The sequence below is a fragment of the Calliphora vicina genome, chromosome 2 (genome assembly GCF_958450345.1).
Source record: "Calliphora vicina chromosome 2, idCalVici1.1, whole genome shotgun sequence".
Classification (NCBI taxonomy): domain Eukaryota; kingdom Metazoa; phylum Arthropoda; class Insecta; order Diptera; family Calliphoridae; genus Calliphora; species Calliphora vicina.
In genome coordinates, this window is record NC_088781.1 from 71,648,637 (window position 1) to 71,674,921 (window position 26,285).

The 26,285-nt window shown below is 33.5% G+C and overlaps 1 protein-coding gene across 1 annotated transcript in view; it reads right to left on the reverse strand.

Moving 5' to 3' along the window:
- Nucleotides 1-318: 318 nt before the first annotated feature.
- The window catches only part of LOC135951994 (protoheme IX farnesyltransferase, mitochondrial), a 31,714-nt gene continuing 5,747 nt past the window's right edge, over nt 319-26,285 (reverse strand). The window contains exon 4 of the mRNA XM_065501767.1: nt 319-1,514. Within this exon, the coding sequence (XP_065357839.1) occupies nt 1,249-1,514 (266 nt within the window). The 3' untranslated portion in view covers nt 319-1,248. The remainder of the gene's footprint in view (nt 1,515-26,285) is intronic.

The window sequence follows — 26,285 nt, forward strand, 5'->3', positions numbered from 1 at the left end:
CAAATAATTTATTTTATTTCTGGAAACCACCGTATAAATAAATGGATCAAAGGAAATGTTACCAGGCGATTAGGTGCAATTCACTATGAAATATCAACTATCCAGCCTACTACGACTACTTGTCAAACTACAAAAACAACAACAATATAAATGATCCTGTTAATGATAATAATGCTCATTCAAATTCGAGATACTACATCGAGTATATAATAAATAGATTTGTCAAAAAAATATGTGAAACAATTACCGAAACAGCACACATATTTCTATTAAATAAATAGAAAACTTATTTTTATTCATTGTATTAATAAAAACTACTTTATATTTAAAATATTTAAAAATGTATTTTATTATTTACAAGAAAATTAATTTTGCAAAATTGTATTTTATATTGAAATGTAAATATGTACTATTGATTTTAATTAACGAATACTTCATCTATAATTTATTTTATTTCTGGCGATATATATTACAACAATAATTATTTTTGCTCGGTTCCTGTACTAGTATGTTTTCCACATTCTTGTCAGGATTTACATTATTTCGTACATATACCCAACTTAATGTTTTTCAGGCAATTTCTGTCTATTTCTCACAAAATTTAGATTTTTTTTTTATTTTCTAGACGATAATTTTGTAATGTTTTATTACTTTTTGAAACGATCAAACAAAATGATAAATAATAAAATATCGACTATAGTATCATATTAAATACTCATTACAATTATATTTAAAGTACTCACGTGACTATTTTACATATTACTGAAATACCATAACTAGTACTGGAACAGAACAATTATATCTGTTCGTTTTCCTGCAAGATTTTCTATTTTATATATTTTGTTTAAACGTTTCTAATACGTAAAAATAATTATAAACAACCAAGTTTATATTTAATTTGTGTTTAAAATTAATAAAATGACTAGATAGATACAAATTTAATATAACAGATACAATAGTGTTTAATAATTTATTGAAACAGTTTCTTTAAACTGAGCTTAAACTTAACAGTTGTCATTCACAAATGAAAGTTTTACAAAAAGGAACAAATACATATATATGTATGTAAAATATTTTGTCACTTAACATCTTATAATTGTGTTCAACTCTACAATCATTATTGGCTGTAAACAAATTGTACTTTTAAAATAAACAATTTAATTTTGGTTTGCAGTGCATTATAATCGTATTTTATTTACATACGAATCTTATTTATTTTTAAAACCTATTCGTATAAAATTAATTTTTTTACGACCTAGTAACTGATTCTATCGGTAAATATTTGCTTAAATTGTTAAGTTGCAAACCACTTTTAACACTTTGTTCCACAATAGTTTCGTTTGTAGTTTCTATTGAACTTGCAATACCTAATGAAGCTTGCTCCGATTTCTCCGTCAGGAACCATCGTTTTTTATTGAATAAAAATAATAACATTAGTGCAGGCAGATGAATTAAAGAAAAACGGAAAAGTTTGCGAGATGTTCCACTATCTGATTTTTGATAAAATTTGTAAGCTGTAAAGAGATACAAAAAATATTAGTATATAAGATATTTACAGACGACAATACTGAGTATTAATATATATCAAAAACGTATGTATGTATCATAATACATTATTAAATATGTATCAGGTATGTACTCGTATTTATAAATAACAATAAATGTGAAGAAAATGTAAACAATAAATAAAAATTTTAGAAAAACATCAATAACACAGTGCAACATTTTTGAAGTTATCGAGGGCGCGCTTCCGAAAATCACTTTATAAAATAAAATTCACATAAAATTCAACAGAAATAACTTTCATATAGACATAAACCACATGACCTAATTTCATGGCGATCGGTCCATAATTAACCATAGCTCCCATATAAGGCCCTCTTCCGAAATTCATTCACGAAAATAAATTATTGAAATTTTAAAAGAAAAGTGTTTTTGCTCATTTACTCAGTCAATGATTGACCGTGATCATAAACAAGAGTAGTTCCGATATGCAGCTTCACATAAATAAATTCTTCATTTCAAAACAACTAATGGAATTTTAATTCTTTTTTTTAATTCCTTACGGTTCTCATTGGTTCCACAACAATATTAGAAACTTTAAGGGGTTCATGTTTAAAATATTCTGAGATAACCTTATCTCGTTTGACAATTTGACCAAATTTAACAAGAACGCATTTCCTTTCTTTATGTAAATTGCATTAAGATTATCACCAGGATCAATTCCCACTTTCAGATGTTCACACAAACTGTCTTGATAAGGTCATCCAAGTTATTTGAAAGACCAATTATGACGAAGAGCGGCAAACTGGCTCAGATATTACAGTTTATCTGGTAGAGATATCCATATATATGCTGACAGTAAATCCGCAATTAAATCCCTGGTAGGTGTCTCTTAGAGTGTCCCAAAACATTTTTTTATAAGATATAAAAAACAAAAATTGGTTAAAAAATTTTAAAGTTATTAAAAAATCGCCAGGCCATTAACGTATCTGAGGCCACTAGAACCCGAAATGTAGGAACAAAATTAACATGTTTTGAGAAATATTAAATTAAAAGCTTTTTTTACTTAAAATATATCAATATTTACTTGTATATGAGTTTTTGTCTTCTACCGCTAACCTATTCGCAAGTATGACCAAAAAAAAATATTTTTTTAACGGCAGTTTCAAAACTGCATTTTAAAATTTTTAAAAATTTTGTTAAACAAATTTCAGAATTTTTTAATCATCACAGTGAGATTTATTGAGAACATAATATGGAATAAAAATGAGAAAAAATATGTCAATACCTATAGTTTTTCCGTACCTCCGATTTTCGAGAAATCTAATTTTTTAGTCATATTTTGGCGAATGTGCCGAATTTCCTTACTGTTATGATTTTTAAGTAAAAGCTATTCAAAATATTATAGTCCATGTAATTTGAAATATAGTCTGAAAATTTTACTAAAATCGGAGAACGTCAACCCTTAAATCGAGAAGGTCAAAGGTCAAATTTTTCAATATTTGAAATTTCTCATGGAAAAATAGCTAAATGTTATATATTTTTGGGCCGATTTTGATGAAACTGAAAGAAACCCTTAATAGCACTTGGGGTTAAAATTACCCCAAACTTCTAAAATCATTAAAAAATAGTCAATTTCAATAGTGCTGATGAAAATTTGATTTTTATAGGAAACAAACTTTAAAATATTGTGTTGTGTATTAGAAAATGGTATTACGAAGCCATTTTGAAAACTGTTCACAATTTTGTTCAATTTTGACCATTTTCGCTTTAATAACGTAATTAATATTTTATTGAGGATTTTTCAATAACAAAATTGATTTTAACCCTTTAGTGTACTTTTGATTTATTAAATTTAAAAAATAATTTGAATCATTGAGTTTATTTAACTCTGAAAAATATTAAAGTTAGCACCATTCATATTGAATGTGTTTTTCGTGATTTTAAAAGTTGAGTGTCTTTTTAGCCCCAAGTGCTATTAAGGGTTAATTTTAATTTTCGTGCTGTTATTATAAATACTAGACATCACGTTATATTTTTCTTAAGTTTCATCAAAATCGGCCCAAAAATATATAACATTTCGCTATCATTCCTTTAGAAATTCCAAATATTGAAAAAATTTACCTTTGACCTTCACGATTTAAGTGTTAACGTTTTCCGATTTTAGTGAAACTTTCAGACTATATTTAAAATTACCTGGACTATACTATTCTGAATAGCTTTTACTTAAAAATCTTAACAGTAAGGAAATTCGGATCATTCGCCAAAATATGGCCAAAAAATTAGTTTTTCTCGAAAATCGCAAAATTTAAATCGCAGGTACGGAAAAACTATAGGAGATATTGACATATTTTTTTCATATTTTTATTCCCTATTATGTTCTCAATAAATCCCATTGTGATAATTAAAAAATTCTAAAATTTGTTTAACAAAATTTTTAAAAATTTGAAAATGGAATCTGCCGTTAAAAAAATAATTTTTTTTTGTTATACCTGGGAATAGGTTAACGGTATCCTACGAAGACAAAAACGCATATGCAAGTAAATATGGATATATTTGAAGTAAAAATAAGCTTTTATTTTAATATTTCTCAAAATATGTAATTTTGTTCCTACATTTCTTGTTCTAGTGGCCTGAAACACGTTAATGGCCTGGCGATTTTTTAATAACTTTAACATTTTTTAACAAATTTTTGTGTTTTATATCTTGTTAGAACGAAAATTACGTACACATTTCGATTCTTTTAAATTAAATGGCAACATTTTTACAAAAACTGAAAAAATTGCATTTTTCCCCCTTGTAAATGAACCTCAAAACTAAATCGCAAGTCGGCAAGGGTTGCAATCATGATAGAAGGACAAAATTTCATATTTAACTATAGTTTTATATATATAAAAAAAATGCGTTCCAAAATTCCCAAAAAAAAATTTTTTGGGACACTACATGTTCGCAAACTCTAAATTTTTTTTAAGGTTTTTCGTGCATTTTGTAGCGAATGTGTATGTGTACTGTACATGAAGATGTATACATGAAGAGGTTACCGGTTCCCCAAATGTCAAGCACTAACATCGAGGCTTGGTTTACCACTATGGACTTTTGGTTCGCGGCTTCTGGCATAAATGCGGATCAGCAAAAGACCGCAACAATATTAGCAGCGATCGATCCTAATGTCATTTCTCAGTTGGCTGACGTCATAGTCACACTTTCACAAACGGTCCGATACGACTACGTAAAGTCAAAAATTATCGAGCACTTTGCCGATATCGAACAGCGTCGTCTCAATCGGCTTTTGTCAGAACTTCCACTGGGTTACAAAAAACCATCGGAGTTGTATTTTGAAATGAAGCGTGTAGCTGGAAGCACACTTGGAGATGTAGCTTTAAAAGGTCTTTGGGCAAAACGGTTGCCTGAGTTTGCGCAGCCAGTGGTTGCAGCCTTATCTGGCCCCCCCTCAGAATTCACGAAAATTGCAGACTCAATTGTCGACGCCATGATACCCAGTCAAATTCAACGCGTTCAGGCACAATCACCAAATGAAATCAGCGAACTACGTGCAGCTGTAATTGATTTAAGCAAAAAAATTGAAAAGTTCTCAACGCGTTCGCGTTCACGCTCCCGTGGACCTAGTACTCAACATTGCCGTCCTAAAAATCGTCCATCTTATGACATCGATTCAACTGGTTGTAAAAAATATGGCCGCAGTGCTGAAAAGTGCCGCAGTCCATGTAGACATAGGCGCCGACAGAATCCGCTGCTTGAAAACGCACCGACCACCATCAATTGACTTGACGGGCCGGTGGAGGACGCAGGCGAAAGCTCCCCCACAAAGCGCCAAATTTTTCGCCTACATGTTAGGGATAAGCATACTAAACAAAATTTTCTAGTAGATAGTGGCGCCGATGTATCCGTCCTGCCTACTGCCATCGTATTATACGCCGCCAATGGTTCTCCTATCAAGGTTATTGGTGAGAAGCGCTTACGACTTACGACGTGACTTCCACTGGTCTTTCATAATCGCAGACGTGACATCGCCAACATCGGCTCCGACTTCATCAAGTACTACGATTTGCTCATCGACCTGCGTCGTAATAGCCTGATTGACAACATCACCGGACTAGTCTCGCAACTTACATCGTCATCGCATTTCGAAGCAGCCGTCATCAAAACTTACGACACAAATAAATCTTACGCCTACATTTTAGAACAAGTCACCGATATCACCAAGCTTTCGCCATACGGTTCGTCAACGAAATCTTCTCACATAGAATTGAAACGACAGGACAAACGGTTTTTTGCCGTCCACGACGTCTGTCGCCGGAAAAGCTGTTGGCCGCTAAAAACGCATTTGATTTTTTGATGAAAACCGGTATTTGTCAACCATCCAGCAGCAATTGGTCGAGCCCGTTGCATTTGGTCAAAAAAAGTGACGGTACCTGGAGGCCATGCGGCGACTATCGTGCCTTGACTGCCCAGACGTTGCCGGATCGTTACCCTTTGCCGTATCTGACGGACTTTACTACAAATTTAAGAGGTAAGAAATTGTTTTCGAAGATTGACCTTCAAAACGCGTTCCATCAGGTGCCGATTCACCCAGATGACATCCCGAAAACGGCCATTAGTATCCCATTCGGACTATATGAGTTCAAATTTATGACGTTAGGGCTATGCAACGCCGCAAAAACGTTTCAAAGGCTCATAAATGAGGTGTTACGAGGTCTGGAGTTCGTTTTTCCCTATATTGACAACATTTCATCCGCAGAATCCGCTTTCGACCGCTGTAAGAACGAGTTGGCTAACGCAGCCCTCTTAGCGCATCCTGCAGCCGAAGCTGAGCTGTCTGTTTACGTTGACGCCTCTGATTCAGGCAGCTCTGCATCAAAATATCGATGGAAATCTTCAACCTTTGTCATTTTATTCAACAAAATTTACAAATACACAACAAAAATATTCAACGTATGATCGAGAGTTGACAGCGATGTATCAAGCCGTGTGTCATTTCCGTTACATGATAGAAGGACGGCGGTGTTATATTGTCACCGACCGCTGATTTTTGCTTTTCAGCAAAAACTGGAGAAAGCTTCGCCTCGTCGAATCCGTCAACTCGACTTCATCAGCCAATTTACCACAGATATTCGCCATACGCCTGGTCTAGCAAACGTTAGACCAGGCGTATGGAGTCCCGCATCGACTCAATCAGCCAAATTGTAGACTACTCCCATGTTGCAGCGGCTCAACGCGCTGACGAAGAGCTTCAACAAATGATTAAAAATACAGGTATGCAAACAAATTCTCTAAAACTTAAATTTTTTCCAATCCCAGGTTGTAACGACAAACTAATCTGTGACGCAGCGACGTCCCGTGTTCGCCCTTATATCCCGAAGGAATTTCGTCGACAAATTTTGGCGAATATCCACAATTTGTCACATCCAGGGGTCCGGGATACCACCAAACTGGTCACTAATAGATTTTGTTGGCCTGGGGTTCGGAAAGAGACTGCTGTGTTTGTGCGAAACTGCCTACAATGCCAACGCTCGAAAGTTCAACAACAACAACTCCTGCCAAATACGAGCCGACAAGAGAACGTTTTGCTCATATCAATATTGATATCGTTGGTCCCTTTCCATTGTGTGAAGGACAGCGATACTGCCTCACAATTATAGACCGTTTCACACGCTGGCCGGAGGCAGTCCCAATTCCCGACATGTCAGCTGACACGGTCGTGAAAGCTCTTCTATCTCAGTGGATTTCGAGATTTGGCGTTCCAGCTCGAATAACTTCCGATCGCGGCCGCCAATTTGAATCTTCAGTGTTTGCCGAACTGGTAAAAACAATTGGCGCAACACATTGGCCGTAACGGCATCATTGAAAGGTGGCTCCGCACGTTCAAGGCAGCCATTTTATGACACAATCCAGCTCTTTGGGTGCATCATTAGCCGACAATATTGCTTGGACTTCGAGTTGCTATAAAGCCACCCGTTAAAGCATCGCCAGCTGAGTTAGTATACGGCTCAACGTTAAGAATTCCGGGTGAATTTTTTCAGCAAATTAAAGTCTCCGATTCTACCAGCGATTTCATCACCGATTTTCGAGCAGTAATGCAGAAACTTAAGCCGACCGACGCCGCTCACCATTCGAAGCCTCGAACATTTGTTTCAAAAAATCTTCAAAGCACAACGCACGTTTTCGTCCTTCACTTACTAATCCGTACGATGGCCCGTATCCGGTTTTGATAAATGTTTTACAATTTTGATTCGATTTCGACAAAGTAACATACGTATCGATCGGTTAAAACCAGCTTTTATCGAAACCAATGATCTCAATGATGCCTCATCATTTTAAGAAGTACCTATCGCTTCCCCTGAATATAATAAACAACAAAAAATTTTACCTGATAGTATAATACAACAAGTTCCTAGCAACAATGACCTCAACTCCAGCCCAGCTGTAAGCTTTTCATCTAAATTAACACAACCCACATCGACTTCAAGTGGCAGACGGGTTGCGGTTCCTATAAGGTTCAGGTGAACCTGCTCCAGCGGGGGGAATATTGTGGCATCACTGTATTGACACCAACTACCTGTTGATACCAAGTACTCGGTTGCCGTTAATAAAGTTGATGTTTTCAACAACACAAAACAACCACCATTCTCATTCTCATCCTATTCATTATAACGAGTCATAGGATATTTTTTAAACTTTTCAAAAGCTAATTCATAGTTCATATTTTAAATAAAATAAATCTAATATTGAATAAAATTAATATCAAATAAAACCTAATCGACCACACAATATTTTATTGGATAAATAAACCCATTTACCAAATATGTTCCGAATGAACTCAAAAAAAGCTGGACCGATTTTAATGAAATTTTCAGAGAATCTTCAGAATAGCCTAGCGGGTAACACTCTAAAGTCAGATTTTTGATTTTCGGTCTGTGGGCGGAGGGGTGTGACAAAATCAAATTTATTATTTATACCGCTAATGCCATCTATATATATAAAAAACTGCTGGACCGATTTTGATGAAATTTTCAGGGAATCTTCAGAATAGCCCAGCAGATAACACTGTATAGTCAGATTTTTAATATTCGGTCTGTGGAGGGGCGTGTAAAAATCCAATTTTTACATTATACCGCTAATGCCATATATTTCATAAAAATGGATGTGTGTATGTATGTTCGGTATGGACTCAAAAATGGCTGGACCGATTTTGATAAAATTTTCACGGAATCTTCAGAAAATACTTTTGGGTAACAGTGTATAGTCAGATTTTTGATTTTCGGTCTGTGATAAACAATTTTGTTTACTATTGTATATTAGGTGCATGAATAACAAATTTCCATATGAAATATACTTTTAATTAAAAAATTATGATGTTAACAAGCTCGATGACCAAATACAATTGAAAGTGTCTGGCGAAACAATAAAATACAAATCGATTGATACAGTAATGAACGAAGAACAAGTCGTCAATTGTCCTACTGAATTTTTGAATTCATTGGAACCAGCCGAAATGCCACCACATGTATTAACATTGAAGGTTGGATTACCGACTTTTTCCGACACTGTATATTAAAATTGAGATCGAGATGCAATATAAAACAGATGTTTTCTAAAGGCCAGTAACGCGGATCGGGTTCAGCTAGTACGATATACAAAAAAAAAATCTACATTGATGATCGCTGTCGTCATATGGGTGTAATTATTTATATATCTAATTTAGAATGCCGTATTTAGAGGAAAAATGTAATGTTACACAGGCCGAAAGCTTGAACATATTTGAAGAGGAATCCTACGAGCACACTGGATATAGCCTTTCTCTTGGTAATCATGTACCAGTTGTTAATACAGATGCGTCAACCGAAACTCAATTTGATGTTTCGATGACACATGACTATAATTATTTAAGTAATAACTGCCTCACTGACCAAAATATTCACCCTTATCGTGGTTGGCGTAAACGTCATACGCCTACGACAGTTTCATACTAGATTAAAGAAACAGTTTGCATTTTCTCTTTAATCTATTACGAAACAGTCGTAGGCGTAAGACGTTTACGCCAACCACGATAAGGGTGATTGTAACAACACAAATAGTATCTTATACAGAAAAACAAATGCAAACGACAACAGAAATAGTAACTTATGCAGAAAAACAAACGCAAACAGAGTAAGTAATCATAGGTAATATATATATTTGTGTTGTTTTCAGTTTAGGAGCGAATCATAAGTTTTTATATGGAGCTAATGTTTTGTTATGCGTTTTTTTATTATTATTAGCCCGGTAATTCTTGACCACAAGGTCAAATATGGGAAATATTATGAATAGGTGCGCAGTTTGGAAAGCCAAGTAAAAGACTTGGAATGTAAGCTGGCCGGAACTAAAGCGGCCATTGACTCCATGCGTTCCATCTTTACCGAAGGGCAAGTAAGAAAGTTGATGACTAAATCGGATATTAAGTGGAGGTGGCCAGATATTGCAAATGCTATATGCCTACATGCTTCAGGGCCAAGAGCATATAACCACCTTTATAAAAAGGGATATCCTCTACCTCACATCTCGACATTGCAGCGTTGGTGTCGCAAAATCAATATTAGCGAAGGCATATTAATAACAGCCATCGAATTTATGCGACAGCTAACCGATTTGGAGATCGAGGACAAAATTTGCGTGCTGGCTTTCGATGAAATGAAAGTGGCGGAGACGTTTGACGCACTTTCAGACTCAATTAGAAAGCCCGCAAATTACGTTCAAGTCGTTATGGCACGAGAACTTCGTAAGTCGTGGAAGCAGCCCGTATTTTTTGACTTTGACTGCCAGATTACGAAGGAAAAACTTAATGAAATAATTACGGAGCTTTCTAAAGTAGGGTTTCCAGTAGTGGCAATAGCATGCTACATGGGACCCTGCAATCGTAAGTTATGGAAAGAGTTAGCAGTTACAAAATAACATATTTGATATTAAAGACTTGTAACTTTTTACATCCATTGCTTTTACCTGAGGAATCATTATGACATTGGTTAGAGTGTCACTTCATGTTTTTTTCGAAAATAGGATTTTGCGCTTAAATCAGAAATTTTGGTAATTACAAATACCACAAATTACAAATACCAATTACAATAACCACGATAAGGGTGATTGTAACAACACAAATAGTATCTTATGCAGAAAAACAAATGCAAACAACAACAGAAATAGTAACTTATGCAGAAAAACAAACGCAAACAGAGTAAGTAATCATAGGTAATATATATATTTGTGTTGTTTTCAGTTTAGGAGCGAATCATAAGTTTTTATATGGAGCTAATGTTTTGTTATGCGTTTTTTTATTATTATTAGCCCGGTAATTCTTGACCACAAGGTCAAATATGGGAAATATTATGAATAGGTGCGCAGTTTGGAAAGCCAAGTAAAAGACTTGGAATGTAAGCTGGCCGGAACTAAAGCGGCCATTGACTCCATGCGTTCCATCTTTACCGAAGGGCAAGTAAGAAAGTTGATGACTAAATCGGATATTAAGTGGAGGTGGCCAGATATTGCAAATGCTATATGCCTACATGCTTCAGGGCCAAGAGCATATAACCACCTTTATAAAAAGGGATATCCTCTACCTCACATCTCGACATTGCAGCGTTGGTGTCGCAAAATCAATATTAGCGAAGGCATATTAATAACAGCCATCGAATTTATGCGACAGCTAACCGATTTGGAGATCGAGGACAAAATTTGCGTGCTGGCTTTCGATGAAATGAAAGTGGCAGAGACGTTTGACGCACTTTCAGACTCAATTAGAAAGCCCGCAAATTACGTTCAAGTCGTTATGGCACGAGGACTTCGTAAGTCGTGGAAGCAGCCCGTATTTTTTGACTTTGACTGCCAGATTACGAAGGAAAAACTTAATGAAATAATTACGGAGCTTTCTAAAGTAGGGTTTCCAGTAGTGGCAATAGCATGCTACATGGGACCCTGAAATCGTAAGTTATGGAAAGAGTTAGCAGTTACAACAGGTAAGTTTTCATAAAAAATAACATATTTGATATTAAAGACTTGTAACTTTTTACATCCATTGCTTTTACCTGAGGAATCATTATGACATTGGTTAGAGTGTCACTTCATGTTTTTTTTTTCGAAAATAGGATTTTGCGCTTAAATCAGAAATTTTGGTAATTACAAATAATAATTAAGAATTTAATTAAGTTAATGTTCGGTATAATTAGAGTTTTAGATAGAATTAATTTTGTTTTTAATTTTAAGATTTTTGAGATCTAAGTTAACTTTACTCTTTTAAAATACGGTAAGATTAATTTTAAGATACGTTAAGATTCGTTTTAAAAATATTGAAATTTCACTTAAGTGAATATTCAACATTTAAAAGCCGGTAGGAGTAATTTTTAAGACTACGTTAATATTCAATTAAGAATCATTTTCAAGATGTTTAAATTTTAAGTAAAAATTACGATGTTTATATTAAAACCATTTATTTCTTCAGACAAACCATGGTTTCCTAACGCTACAAATCCTGACGAGAAAATTTTCACTTTCGCTGATGCACCACACTTGCTGAAGCTCATTAGAAATCATTACCTCGATACTGGATTGGTTTTCAACAAAAATATCATAACTTCGCCCACTGTTGAAGAACTTTTGAAGTACACGAGCTCTAGCGATGCTTCTATTACTTTTAAATTAAGTGATGAACATTTGGCTGTCAAAGGTGCAGGTAAGAAAACTTTTTATAAATTTTAATTAACATTTAGCAAATAATACAATATTTGCAGGAAGACAAAAGGTTAAGCTGGCGGCTCAGCTGTTTTCTAACACAACAGCCAATGCCATTCGACGCTGTTACTCCTTAGGCATGGAAATGTACAATCCGCTCGATACCGCCGACTTAATTCAATTAGTGAATGACTGGTTCGATGTTTTGAATTCGACGCTAGCAACTTTCACATACCCTGGCAATGTAAATCCTTTTTCTTTTGTTAATATTAAAATTTAGAAATTTAATTCCCCTAAGGAACCCTTTGGCATTAAGCCTAGTACTCTGTTCATATTTGCGAAAAATTATGGTTTCTTCATGCGAAAAATTTTACATGCTGTTTGAGAGCTAGCTGTTGGTTTTAATTTCGTGCGAAAGAAGTGCTGCGTATGTTATTTCGTGTGGAAAAATAAGGCCAGATTTATTTCACATGTTTTCCACAATAAAAACAGAGTACTGCTTTTGCGAAATTATTTCGCATATATTTCATTCCAAATATTTTATATGTAGTTTGACAGCATTTCGCACGAAATTTTGAACAGAGTACCTAGCTTTACGCTTGATACACAAACACAAGTATTGAAACGCATGAACGAATTCATGTCTTCTCAAATACTGCCCAACAAAAAGTCTTTGGAACACTTTCAAAAAGGCATTATTATTTCTAATAATGCCTTGGTAATGCTCCAGAAGTATGTTTCCAAATTTAAAATGTCCTACATATGTACCAGCCGCCTTAATCAAGATGTGTTAGAACACTTTTTTGGCGCAATTCAAAGTAAAGGTGGGTTGAATGATCATCCATCACCTAAAGAATTTAAATACAGGTTGCGGAAGTACATATTAGGTATGTTACAAAAAAAGTATAATTTTTATGATATGATTAATAATTTTTTAAAAATTTCAGCCAGAAACACAGAACAGCTCAGTGACACTGGCAATGTTAGTTTGGACTCCACTAATTGGCTCAGCTCTACAAGTGCTAACACACTATTTGGAGCACAAAGTATGCCAGATATTCTTGAAGATGAAAGTGAGGAGCCCCAATCCGATATACTGGACGACTTAGATGAATCGAATTTTCATGGCATAGGTGTTCTTCAAGAGGATGCTCTTGAATACATATCTGGTTATATCATCCGGAAGCTGAATCTTGAAGAGCATGATTGTCATGAAAATTCGTATACATGGGTTATCAAAGGGCTTCCTAAAAAAACCAAATCCTGAATTTGTAAACCAAATAAAAGCCCTTGAGGAAATCTTTTACAAAATTTATGGGCTTGAAATTTCATTTTGTAAAAACATTAATAAACGCCTGCTTGAGAGAAGTAAATGTGTCGACCTTCCAGAACACATTAAGGCTTTCTTTTTTAAGTGCCGAACTCATTTTCGAGTTCGACTCTTAAACATGCGACTAAAAGTACAAAAGTCAAAGCAGAGAATAATGGGATACAAAAAGATGCTTAAAATGAATCTTTAAAATCCCATTATTCTCATTGCTTTAAACATTTACTGCAAAAGTGAGTATATTAGTACATATATTAAGTTAACAACCCAGGAAAAATTTTGTGAATTTTTGTAATGACCACTAGTTATTTCATGCATTCTTTTGTAAGGAGTGGTGGTTACCCAGCACATTATTTTATTTACTAGAATAAGTACTTATTTTTATGCAGGCTGGTAATGAACTTTTGCATTTAGCACAGCTATCTAGTGTGTTTGACTGGAAAACGGGAGGTTAGTGGTTCGCCACCTGTCAAAGCCATTAATTTTTTTGTTCATATCATATTCATTTATATGTTGATGTTAAAACTATTGTTAACTTACAATAAAATAACTCGTACATGGAGCAGTGAGTTAGCAGCTTGACTATCAAACACAAGCAAATAATGTGAGTGTTCGATTCCCACACAAGGCAATATTTTTTTGTGTTTTTTTTATCTACATATTCTTGTTGTGAATTTACTACTTATTTCTCAAATGATTGTAAGTACATTTGTAAGCTTGACCCCTGAATTTTTTAAAAATCTCGAACAACGGTAAGTAGTGTTTCAGTCAAATAATAAGTAGTTATCGCTTTGCTCCAATTATACTTGCTGGCTTACTAGGTAAGTAAAGTTTTTGCTGGGAAATATTAACAAAACTAATAAATATTAAATTTTTCTTCACTTTACTACAGATGTACAAATCATTTCTGCTCAGAAGTGCTCAAAATGTTAACTCATTGCTTTAACTTTTGCTTTACTTTTGCAGTAAGTACGTATATTAAGTTAACAAATGTTAACAAAACTAATAAATATTAAATTTTTCTTCACTTTACTACAGATGTACAAATCATTTCTGCTCAGAATTGCTCAAAATTATTTACAAAGGTTCCACAATTGGCTTCGATAATTCTGAATCAAAAGATTCAAATTTGTAAATTAAATTTTGTTTTTCAGCTGCTGGTTGGGCTATTCCAAGGCGTATTAACAAGGTGAGTGCATAAAATCAGCTGTTTCTTAATTCGCTGTGGTTTTATGTACGCTATATGTCAAACTTTGTTTATGTTATTGTAAATAACATAGTAATATTTTAATTCGCCTTGATTTTGACATTTACCGTACATTTTAACAAAAACAAATTGCGTGTTGTTTTTGCATTGATGTATTTGTTGCCAAGACGCACTCACCTTGTTAATACGCCTTGGGCTATTCTATGTTTGGCCTCGACAGTATTTGATTTCACTCACTATGGTGTTTTCCTAAATGTCTCATATACATATCCATTTTTTATTATAATTTTTTTAATGTGCCTTTATCTAAAGTGATGATTTCTTTTTGTTTTTATTGGATTTATTAATTTAAAAATAATTATAAGAATCTCAAGTATTATTTACTTGTAATATTGTTACATAAATGAATAAATAAATGAAATTATTTTGTTCTAAAATCAATTTTTTCCACGTTGCACTTCCATTTATAATATACCTATAATATCTTTAAAGGTGGTTGAATTAAATAAATAAACACAAACAAATAAGCTTGAAGATTTCAACAATTATTTTATTAAGATTTATATTTTATTTATTTATAATAAATATGTATAAATGGTTTCAATTCGCCTTTCTTTTTACACAGCTGATTTTGACATTTCAAACCAGCAAACCTAACAACAAAATTCCTGTTGTTTTTGTATTGTTGTATTTGTTGTAGAACTGACTTCACTTAATTCGCCTTGGTTGTTTGTGTATTTTGTATTGCTAGTGCAGAGTGCTCTAGAGAGTATATAAAACAGGGTTTCGATATTCAGCTCTAGCTGAATAAATATGAAATTATCTCATTTCATCACAATCGACTATTATAAATATTCATACTGTTCGTTCGTATTACTATTAAAATTGCAATGTTAGTCTGCAATTTTTAGTAGCAAACACAATCCATTGCACATCCTCCAAAATATATGTTAGTGCTTTAGTAGCACACACAGTTTTTTGTCGTGCTAATATTACGCCATTCGTTTTATTTTGTTGTGCTGGCAAACTTTTCTAGCAACAATACACATTTCCTTGGTTGTTTAATTTGGTTGTTTAATTTAATTTCTTATTGGAAGAAACTTCATTATCATTAACGATAAACGTTACAGCTATAGCACAATTGACATTTCTGCAATTGATGCTATTAGTTGCTTTTATTGTTAAGTGTATAACAACATATCAGTAAACACACCTAATGCACAGTTGGGCAGAATCATTTTTTTTTAAATAAATCGGCAAATCCGATCGGGATAAAATTTGACGTGGACATAGACAAGGAGTATTAGAGATTAATTTATTAAAATGGAACCTACAAATGCTCCAGGGCGGCGCTATTAGGGCTCAAATTTTTTTGTTTCCCATCCAATTTCAAATATATTTACATATGTTTTTGGAAAGTGCTCGGTTGGGTCTTGAAACATGCTTGTATGTGCTATTTATCTCTTATAATTTCCGAGTTACAGGCATTTAAAAATTGGAATTTTAAATATTTTTTTTACGAATCACATGCAAAATATTTCAGAGCAATATCAATAATGGATCCAAAAATAAACGATTTTCAATTTTATTTAAAAAATGTTTGACTTTTGCTGTTTTTTGGGCGAAAAGGAGACTTAACTCTTTTTTTTATTAAAAATAAACTTTCTTTGAGAACATATAACAATTTTATATTATTCTGTAAGGTATGTCCTATGTTTAGAAATGTACACCCTTCGAAATGTGACCTATTTTTTTTTATCAAAATTTCAACTTTGGGCCACATGTTCTAAAATCCCAAAACTGGGAATAAAAAACGGAAAGCAGCTTTAGAAACCTTGGTGTGTTCCCTATTTATCCCCAAAGTATTTTCCCAGCCCCAAAAGAAAACCATTTTTGGGATGGCCTAAATTTTTTGGAATTGCGGGATTCTCTTTGACCTTTTGACAAGTTTTTTTACATCTTCTAATTTGGAATGACAAATTTAAAATATGATGAAAATTTCATTGAGTTTTGTTAATAAATAAAGATTTTATTACATATTTATTAAGTTTCTAAAACTAAAATTTGTATCAACATTTTAATGGGATTGCAAATACATATTAGAAACAATTTGATCCACATTTATTCCGAAAAATTTTTTTTGTTTAGATATGTATGTTAATTTTTGGTCTTACAAAAATAAATTCAAGTCATTATCTCAATTAGATTCAAAAATATTTACTTTAATGAATAATCGTTATTTCGTATTACATACTTGACAATAAAATAACTAGTCCAAATAGCCAAAAAATAAGAAATATTATTAGCAGAGCAACCAAAGAAATGTAAATTACTGCCATAGAAAATTGCTAGGACAATGCTTGCACTAGCATGGCAGACTACAATTTTGTGTTCAAAAATAGAGCGGATGATTTTGGCGGTGTCGGAGTCTATATCCGCAGGAGCATCAAATTAAAATACTTAATCTCAACTCAAATATGGATACCCTGGCTATCTCGACTTTGAACCTGGAGCGAAACTTCAATACTATTGTGAATTATAGCCCACCATCACTCAGCCTGGAGGAATTTAATGATTGAAAATTTGACAACAGCCAGAGAAAACGTTCCTTTATATGTGGTGATTTTAATGCGAAACTTACTGAGTGGGGCTCGGCTGCTTCCAATATGAGGGGTCCTATTTTCGACTCATTAGCGATGGATTATAATTTCATATGTTTGAATGATGGGTCTCCTACATTCATGAATGTCAATTCCACCCCTTCAGCATTGGACATAACTTTTACCAATGTTTCTTACCATAACGTCACCTTGCAGGTCCTGAATAAGAAAATTCTGTTTTCTTTTCGAATAAAGAATCCGGAAGGCGAACTTGGGGCTATTATTGACTGGAGTGGTTTCTTCACGGACCTAAACCAATTGCAGATTTTTTTTTTTAAAAAAAACTTTTTATTTATTTAATGAATCTGCTTATATCATTAGGCCTAACAATAAGTGATTAAATCTTATAACTAAAATTAAAACTAATTGCTCTCTAAAGAGAGCATTGCTTGATGCATGGACCTCATCTTAACGGTGTGGTAGATCTCCTCTACAAAGCCTTGATCTGGTTTGGCTCTGTGCGAGAAGCCGAGCAAGCGGATTTGGGTGGGATTGCAGTTTCATTATATATTTATCGCGGACTTTCTTAAACTCATCCTTCACTAGTGCCACTTCCAAGTCCCTGTGGATGTTTTCATTTCTTATGTACCATGGTGCACCCGTCATGGTCCTAAGAATTTTCGACTGGGCCCTCTGTATAAGCTCAATACTGGAATTACTGGATTCCATATGTCCAAATTGGTTTTAAAATGATTTTATACAGGGTGACTTTATAGTCCAGGCTTAACTTTGATTGGTCACTTATTAACCAGTGTAGGCTAGATGCTTTTAACTTCATGTGAAGTCTTTTGGTTTCTATATGACGGCGCCAAGTAAGTCTTCTATCTAAGTGAATACCAAGGTATGTAACATAATCGGACTGAGGTATATTAACATTGTTATGTGTGACAGGTGGACAGCATCCCATCCTCAGTGTGAACGAAGGCTTGAGCGACATCCAAAAATATTGCTGAACAATATCTATTTAATTCAAAGGATTTTCTTATCTCTCCGGTTATACGATTAACTTGTTCGATTGTTCCGTGGCGTTCCCGGAAACCAAAGTGATGAACTGGGATTATATTTTTCTCATTTAAAAATGGTATGATTTTCTTTTGGAACACTTTTTCGAATAGCTTCGATAAGCAAGGAAGTAAGCTTATTGGTCTATAGGAGTATGGTACGGTCAAGTCTTTACCTGGCTTTGGTATCATTATTATCTGAGAAGTTTTCCAATTTGTCGGAAAACTCCATGTTTAAAGATCGCATTAAATATTGTAGAGAACACAATTATTGCCACACTCGGTAGGTTTTTAATCATAATAGGTGTAACAGAATCATTTCCAGGTGATTTTTTAATATTATATTATCCTTGATTACTTCGTTAATGTATTCTGGGCTTATAGCTAATATGTGCTCATTAGATAATGTTGACACAGGTGGCTCTTCAAGTTCAAAAACAGTTCTTGGCGAGTTTGGTTGAAAGACTGTACTTAAGTGATCGGCAAATATTTTAGCCTCTTCATCCGTGCTGCGCGCCCAGGTACCGTCAGCTTTCCTTAAAGGGCTTTGCCCCTCTACCGGTGGCTTGATATTTTTCGTTGCTTTCCAAAGAGAAAAATTTGTGTGTTTGGTATTTGTCAAACTTTGAATGTAATTTCTATTTCTGCGATCCTCTTCTAATTGAAGGGCTTTTTTCAGATTTTTACTAGCAACAGACAGCCTCTGTTTTGCAGCAGGTGATCTATTTTGTTGCCATTTTCTTCTGAGTTTTCTCTTTTCTAAAAGAAGTCGTTCAATATCTGAGTTGGAAATGTGCATATCAGTTTTAGGAAATATTTGACTCTTTGAATGATTTAGAGCCGATACAATTAATGACGTAAAGTCATTGACACTTTTATCTACATCTTCCTCACACTGAATACAAAGATCTGTGTGGATATGACTGCTTATATATTTTTTATATTTAAGCCAATTTGTTTTAAAGTAATGTGTTTCAGTATGAAATTATGAAATGTTAGTCCTCCCGTAATAAGATACTATAATTGGGGAATGATCAGAAGATAAATCATATGACATTTCTGTAGATATTGAATTTCGATTAATATTTTTTGTTATGGCAAAGTCTATGAGATCAGGAATTTTTTTTAGGATCATCAGGCCAGTATGTTGGTTGTCCAGGTGACACAAAATCCAGGCCATTTTTGCAATCAACTAATGCTTTATAAAGCTGTCTACAATCTGGGATTCATTAGTCGAGAGCCCCAGTAAGTGTGTTTGGCATTATAGTCGCCACATGCCAGAAAGCGACCTCCTAGCGTGCTAAAGAATTCTTCCAACCTCTCCTTGGTCATTGAAAAGCGTGAAGTGGGATACCTCTGATTTGTGTTGGTTTAAACCGTTTGCATTCCTGAAACCTAGTCTCAAATAACTAATTTTTTTGTTAAGAGGATTTGTATCATTTGGTTCTGCGCTCTTAAAAGCTCTTGTATTGTGTTTTGCATGGATGACATATAGTTTGTCATATTTTGATTAAGAGAGGTAATATTCTGGGTAACCGCGTGCATAAGTGCTTCCAACCCTCCCGTATTTTGGGGAACACCAGGTTGCTGGCAACCCGTTCTCAAAACATTAGCATAAGAACCTGCTACATTCTTAGGCTGATCAATTTGAGTGGATTGTGAATTTAATTGAGTTGAGGCTGCTTGTTTGTTCAATAGCGGAACTGCAGAATTGACTGGTAGATCTAATTTGTAGGTTGGTACTTCAGATGTTTTCCCTCTTATTAGCTTTTGCCTCTCTCTTAATCTGTTCAATAACTCCTTATAAACTGGGCACTCGCGGTAGTTGGCTGAATGATCGCCACCACAGTTACCACATTTTCTTCTGAGACCATTCTTTAGGATATCACATTGTGATGAAGAATGAAGGTCTCCGCATGCCACACACACTGTTCGCAAGGTACAATAATTTTTAGTATGTCCAAACTCTTGACAATTGCCACATTGAACAGGACGATTTCTTTTAAGAGGCTCCTCAATGGTTATTCTACGATTTAACAGATATCGTGTGTAGTAAATTAGGTGAGTTCCATTTCCCCTCTATTTATTTTTTTCTGGCTCCAACTCGACTCTAAACATTGGCTGAGGAATTTTATCTTTATTAAATATATTAACTACAGCTCTTATTTCGTAGCCCAATTCTTGCAGTGCCTGATTGATATCATTAGTCTCAACACTGGAATCTATGCCTTTAATGACAACTGTCAAACCTTTACTACTTTTCAGTTGATAGGTATAAAATTTCCTTTTATTATCATTTAGGTATTGAGAGATTTTTCTATAAAAATCCTCAGTATATACGACTATTTTCGTCTCTTGCACACCGCCTTTTCTTATTGGAACAATATGGAAATTATTTTTTCCAATGAGTTCAACAAATGTTTTGACCAAATTATTCGAGCTGGACTCACGCAGATATATTGGTGGTGGCTTTAATGATTTTTTTCGTAAGCACCATCTTTTATACTGTTATTATTATTATCCTCGCTCAAGAGTGCGAAACGATTGCCTATCAAGGGATTATCAACTATCTTTTGTTTCTTGACAGACGTTCCATTATTTTGAGGACTTAAATTTATTTTATTAATACTTACATATCTAAGCATACCTGGTAGTACTGGTGATTTCAACGTACTTATCTTTTTTTTTTTTGGTATAGCGCCTTTCAGTGTACCATCATTATTTATTGTGGTTTGTTTAGTGATACAAACATTCAAACTCTCACTATTCTTTGCTAGTGGATCACAAGCTTGTTTATTAACAGTATTTGTCTGTGTTTTTAAAACTGGTATAGTTGTTGTTATATTTAAATTTTTCATATTTTCTTTTATGCTTTGTTCTAAACATAAATTGGTTGGTGATATTGTTTGTGTATTATTTTGTTCGTGTAATTGTATCACGGGGGAACAAGAGCGTGCTCTCTCAGCTGGTTTGGCGGTTAAATAATTTTTGTTGTAGCTGGGGTCATTTATTTTTTTGTTTTCATCACTCTCCCCGTTAAGAAATATGTAGACATTTCTGCCGTTCATACTGAGCCTCCCCTCATCATGAGAATTCATGTGCTCTTTTAAAACAAACAAAAGGAATTAACACTTTTTATTTTTTTTAAACCAGTTGTTTTTCTTTTTTTTTAAACAAAATTGCTTTTGCAAATTTTTATATTTATCCTAGACACAAATATAATTTCAAAGCGTCCAATCGCTAATTTTTAAAATTTTTCTTTGCACTAAAAAACAGTAAAATTTTAATAAAATCGCGGAGCGAATAAAATACACGTCTGTTTGTAGAGAAAACAAACAAGACATGATTTTTGCAGATAGGTGGGTATTTAAGTGAACTTACCGAACAGGTGAAGTTACTGAGGAACAAAATTCTATTGCTGTAGATTCTCGTAACAAATACATACATCCCAAAGAGATGGTGGGATAAGGAAGCGAGTACACTTTTCAGCATTCGAACTGAGGCTAGGAGGAGATACTACAAGTCCAAATCAATGAGAGATTGCACTGCACTCATTAATGCAGATAACAAGCTCAGGGAATATATTGCTGGAAGAAAGAAAAAGGCTTTTTCGGAATTACTGGAAGAGTTATCACATCCTACATCACTAAAGGATATGTGGAAAAAGCTAACGAAACTAAGGAAATACCGACAGGACAAGACAATCAACAATTCATGGAGTAGAACGGAAATGATAAATTTTCTGAAGAAATTGGAGAATAAATCACCTCAAACAACATCTAACACTACGAACGAGGCTTGTAGCAATCAACTTCCAACTCTGGACATTCCGCAAATCAAATTTAACGATTTTGAGGAATACAACAGAACGAGAAATTTGGATTCAGCATTTCATATAGGATTCTCATGAATCTGGGGATTCAGGCAAGACGACAAATTTTCTAATTCATCGGAAAATTCCAGATTCCAGAATCCTGGAGGTCAATGTTTTTCCCGTACCTAAAAGGGGCAAGGATCCAATTATTGTGGATAATCACTGACCCATATGCTTGTTATCAGCATCCTCTTCAAGATATTCACGTCGAATCTACATATAATATCGGATAGTCGCACTTTCCTGTTCCAATTTGCGGATGACTTTTTCTTAGTATGTGTGTAAAAGAATTTTGAAACTGTCAAGTATCTTGGTAGATTAATCACCGCAAATAACTCCTCGAACATGCATATCGCAAACTTGGCATTCACCCAGCAAAGGCCCTTCTGGTATATAGAGCATTTATAAGATCGAGAATTGAGTACGCGACAACTACATTCGCGAACATTGGTGTAGGAGCAATGAGGACATTGAGAACCAACATCAACGAATTTTTGAGACGCTGCTTAGGTCTTATTCGCTCACTGCTCACTAGGTCTTATTCACTCACTGCAACCGGAGCATAGGACTACTGTAGCCACGGCAAAGGAGATAACAAAAACTATTTTACACAAGCTACCGATTGCGAATTACATTAATGAGCTACAGAGAGTTAGGACCAATATTGCTAGGGTATATTATCAATTAATTTTCACTGACCTCGGATAGCTAATGGATCCAATCAGTTCACAAGTGGACTTGGTTTTTGACACCAAATTTTTTAAGGGTGATAGGGAAACTTTCATTGTCATACATTCTGTAATGGCTCTCTCGCAAAAATGGGTGTAATATCCTCAGGAGATTGTGAGACCTGCGGCACATTGGAGGATACATCTCACATACATAATTTTCAAATGAAACAATTTGACTCACAGAGACGTAATATTCCTTTAATACTCAAATACGACAACATTGTCGATTTCATATTGACGGAGGGAATAAAGACGATTAATATACTGCTGGATTTCATCAAGATCACAGGAGTTGATCTATAACGAGCACACTGCTTCACAAATCCATCACATTTTCATGCGCCTAAAAAATGCTTCAAAAAAATCAAAATATGACCTAAAAATTTAAAAAATATGCACTTATATTTTTGTGCAGAAACATAAAATAATTAAGTATGCATTTCGAAATGTCAGAACTCTTTAAATTATACTAGAATTTAAATTATACTAGGAATTAAACAATTAAAGTTCTAAAACTATTTTTAACACAACTTTTCTTCTAAAAAACGATGGATATTTATATTAATTGTAATATCATGGTATAAATACATGTTTAAAGCCAAGAGCTTCTATATTGTGACTTTCCCTTTAAAATCATCAATATTTTGATCGTGCTGTAAAGTAGCATCCAACCTTAATATTTATCTCGTCAATTGGTTAATTTATACATCCCATGTAATCTAGCATAAAGACAATTGTCACTTAAGTGTCTCTATGTAATCTATAGTGTAGGGACTTTAAATGTTAATTGTGTAGTGTATTTGTCTCTAAGTTATCCAAAACACTAGTTTACGACAGTCTCGTAGAACTGCTTGGAAATGACTGTCAGGAGCGGTTACTGTGTAGGTGAAGTTACAAAATCTTTCGATAACGAAATCTCTTATAAATCGAATGTGCAATGAAAACAAATATGAATGTTTTCGACACATTTAATGAATTGTTGATACTTAAAAAAACTAAACTTTTTTGAAGAAAAATGTTTTGAAATGATAATTTTCAATTACTGATAGAGAAATGAAGAACTTAATGCCAGTTTCTCGATGTCGAAAGAAGTTAGTTGATAAAATTTACTGCTATTTCTATAACAAATTCGACAAAAAAATTTTTGTCGAAACAATGTATTGCCCATTAACGACAAAAAATTATATTTTTATTAAAAATTGGCATAATATGCATATAAATATGCATTTTGAAGTAAAATATAACAAAATATGCATTATCAATAAAATATGCACTAACAAATTGATGCCATTTTGCAGAAAAATGTGCGATTCGGATAGATAATTAGTCTACATTGTATTTGGACGTTCGAGAAAAAACATGCATTTGCATATACAGTGGTGGCCACCAATTTAAGACAAATACTTGAATTTTTTTCATCAACTGAATTTTAAGTGCGATAGAGCCAAAATAAAAGGACCTCTAAGGGTATGAAATTTATTATTAATGTTTCTAGTTTCTGAAAAATGTTTAGAAAAATCGGTAAAACATATATTGACAAAGATATGTGGAAATACGTTGACCCACCTCAGCGAACATCCGCTGTTAATAACATGATATGACTGAAACTAATGGAACTAAAAATACGAAATTTGGTCCGAATATTTTATAATAATAAAAATATAATGATATAAATGTGAGAAAATATGTTTATTTAAAAAAAATTTTTTTTGGTCAAGTTGTAAAAAAATTTTATGTGTTCCCGGTGAATATGTATGAATTGATACAGTCGAATAAAACACACTTGTGTGTTAAAACAGTCCTCATGCATACATATTTGTGGAAATATTTGAAAAAATAATTGACAATCACGTGGAATTTAGCAAACAATTTTTGTCTTAAATTCCTGGCCACCACTGTAAATCCGCCCCCTACACATGACACATCACGAATCATTCACTAACTATTTTCATACGGATTTTTGTTTTGATGACAACATTACTACTAGTGGCAACGTTTAATTTTTATATCATTCGCAGTCAGCTGCGGTAATTGCTGGTGGCTATTTATTAGGGTATTCAATCGATTAACTGTTAATCGGTTAACCGAAATTCGTTTTTTTTGAACTTTAACATATTTTTTTGTATTTATTTTTCCGTTTCTATTCAAATACAAGTTTCAAATTAAAATTAGATATTTTTTGAACATCCAATAAACATGTTTAGTGAGTATAACAACTGATATATTTAATCTACATGTATTTGAAACTATGTATGTATTTACATGTATAGACGAAACTTGTTTTTGAAATGAGTCTTTTAGTTATCAGAACTAAATTAAACTATTAAAAGTATTCAAAATATAAAACAATCCAAAAAGGACTCCAATGGTATAACTAAGGATTTTATTCGCCAACATATACATTCAGCGAGAGAGTCTTTTTCCAAGAAAAGTTTTATTAAATCTAAAGAAAAAAATCGTTTAAAAGGAAAAGATTTAAATTATATTCTTTATTTAAAAGATTTTTTCAGAAGATCTCACTAAAACCCTTCGCACTCCCACTCCCAAATCCCACTCGCATCCCACTAAGCGACCAAAAAGGTTTTAAAGGAAAAGACCTAAGCTTTCTTTTGAGAAAAAAAATTAATAAAAAAAGAGTCCATTTTGGAAAAAAAAAGTCAAAAAGGTTTTTGATTTTTCAAAAAAAAGTAAAAAATTGTATGTCTTGAGTTACAAAACATTTTTTTTATAGATATCCCACTCGCATCCAACTAAGCGACAAAAAGGGTGTTAAAGGAAAACATATAAGCTTTCTTCTGAGCAAAAAAAAAAATTAAAAAATGGGTCCATTTTTTTTAAAAAAGTCAACAAAGTTTTTGATTTTGCAAAAAAATTCAAAAATTTTAAATCTTGAGTTACAAAATATTTTTTTTGATAGATATCCCACTCGCATCCCACTAAGCGACCATATAGGTCGCTTAGGAAAAGACCTAAGCTTTCTTAAAAAAAATAAAAAGGGCCCATTTTGAAAAAAAAGTCAAAAATATTTTTGATTTAAAAAAAAAATCAAAAATATTTTATTAAATTTTTTTAATTTTTTTTTTCGAAAGATTGCATAAATAGCTATCTAAACTATTTGGGACACATTTTGCTAAGAACAATAGGTAATAAGTTATATGGATAAAAAAAAAAAACACCTGTTTGGCCAAAATGTCAAATTTTGACCTCCTATAACTCAGAGAGTTCTTGACCGATCTTGTTGAAAAATGGTGTCCGAATTACTA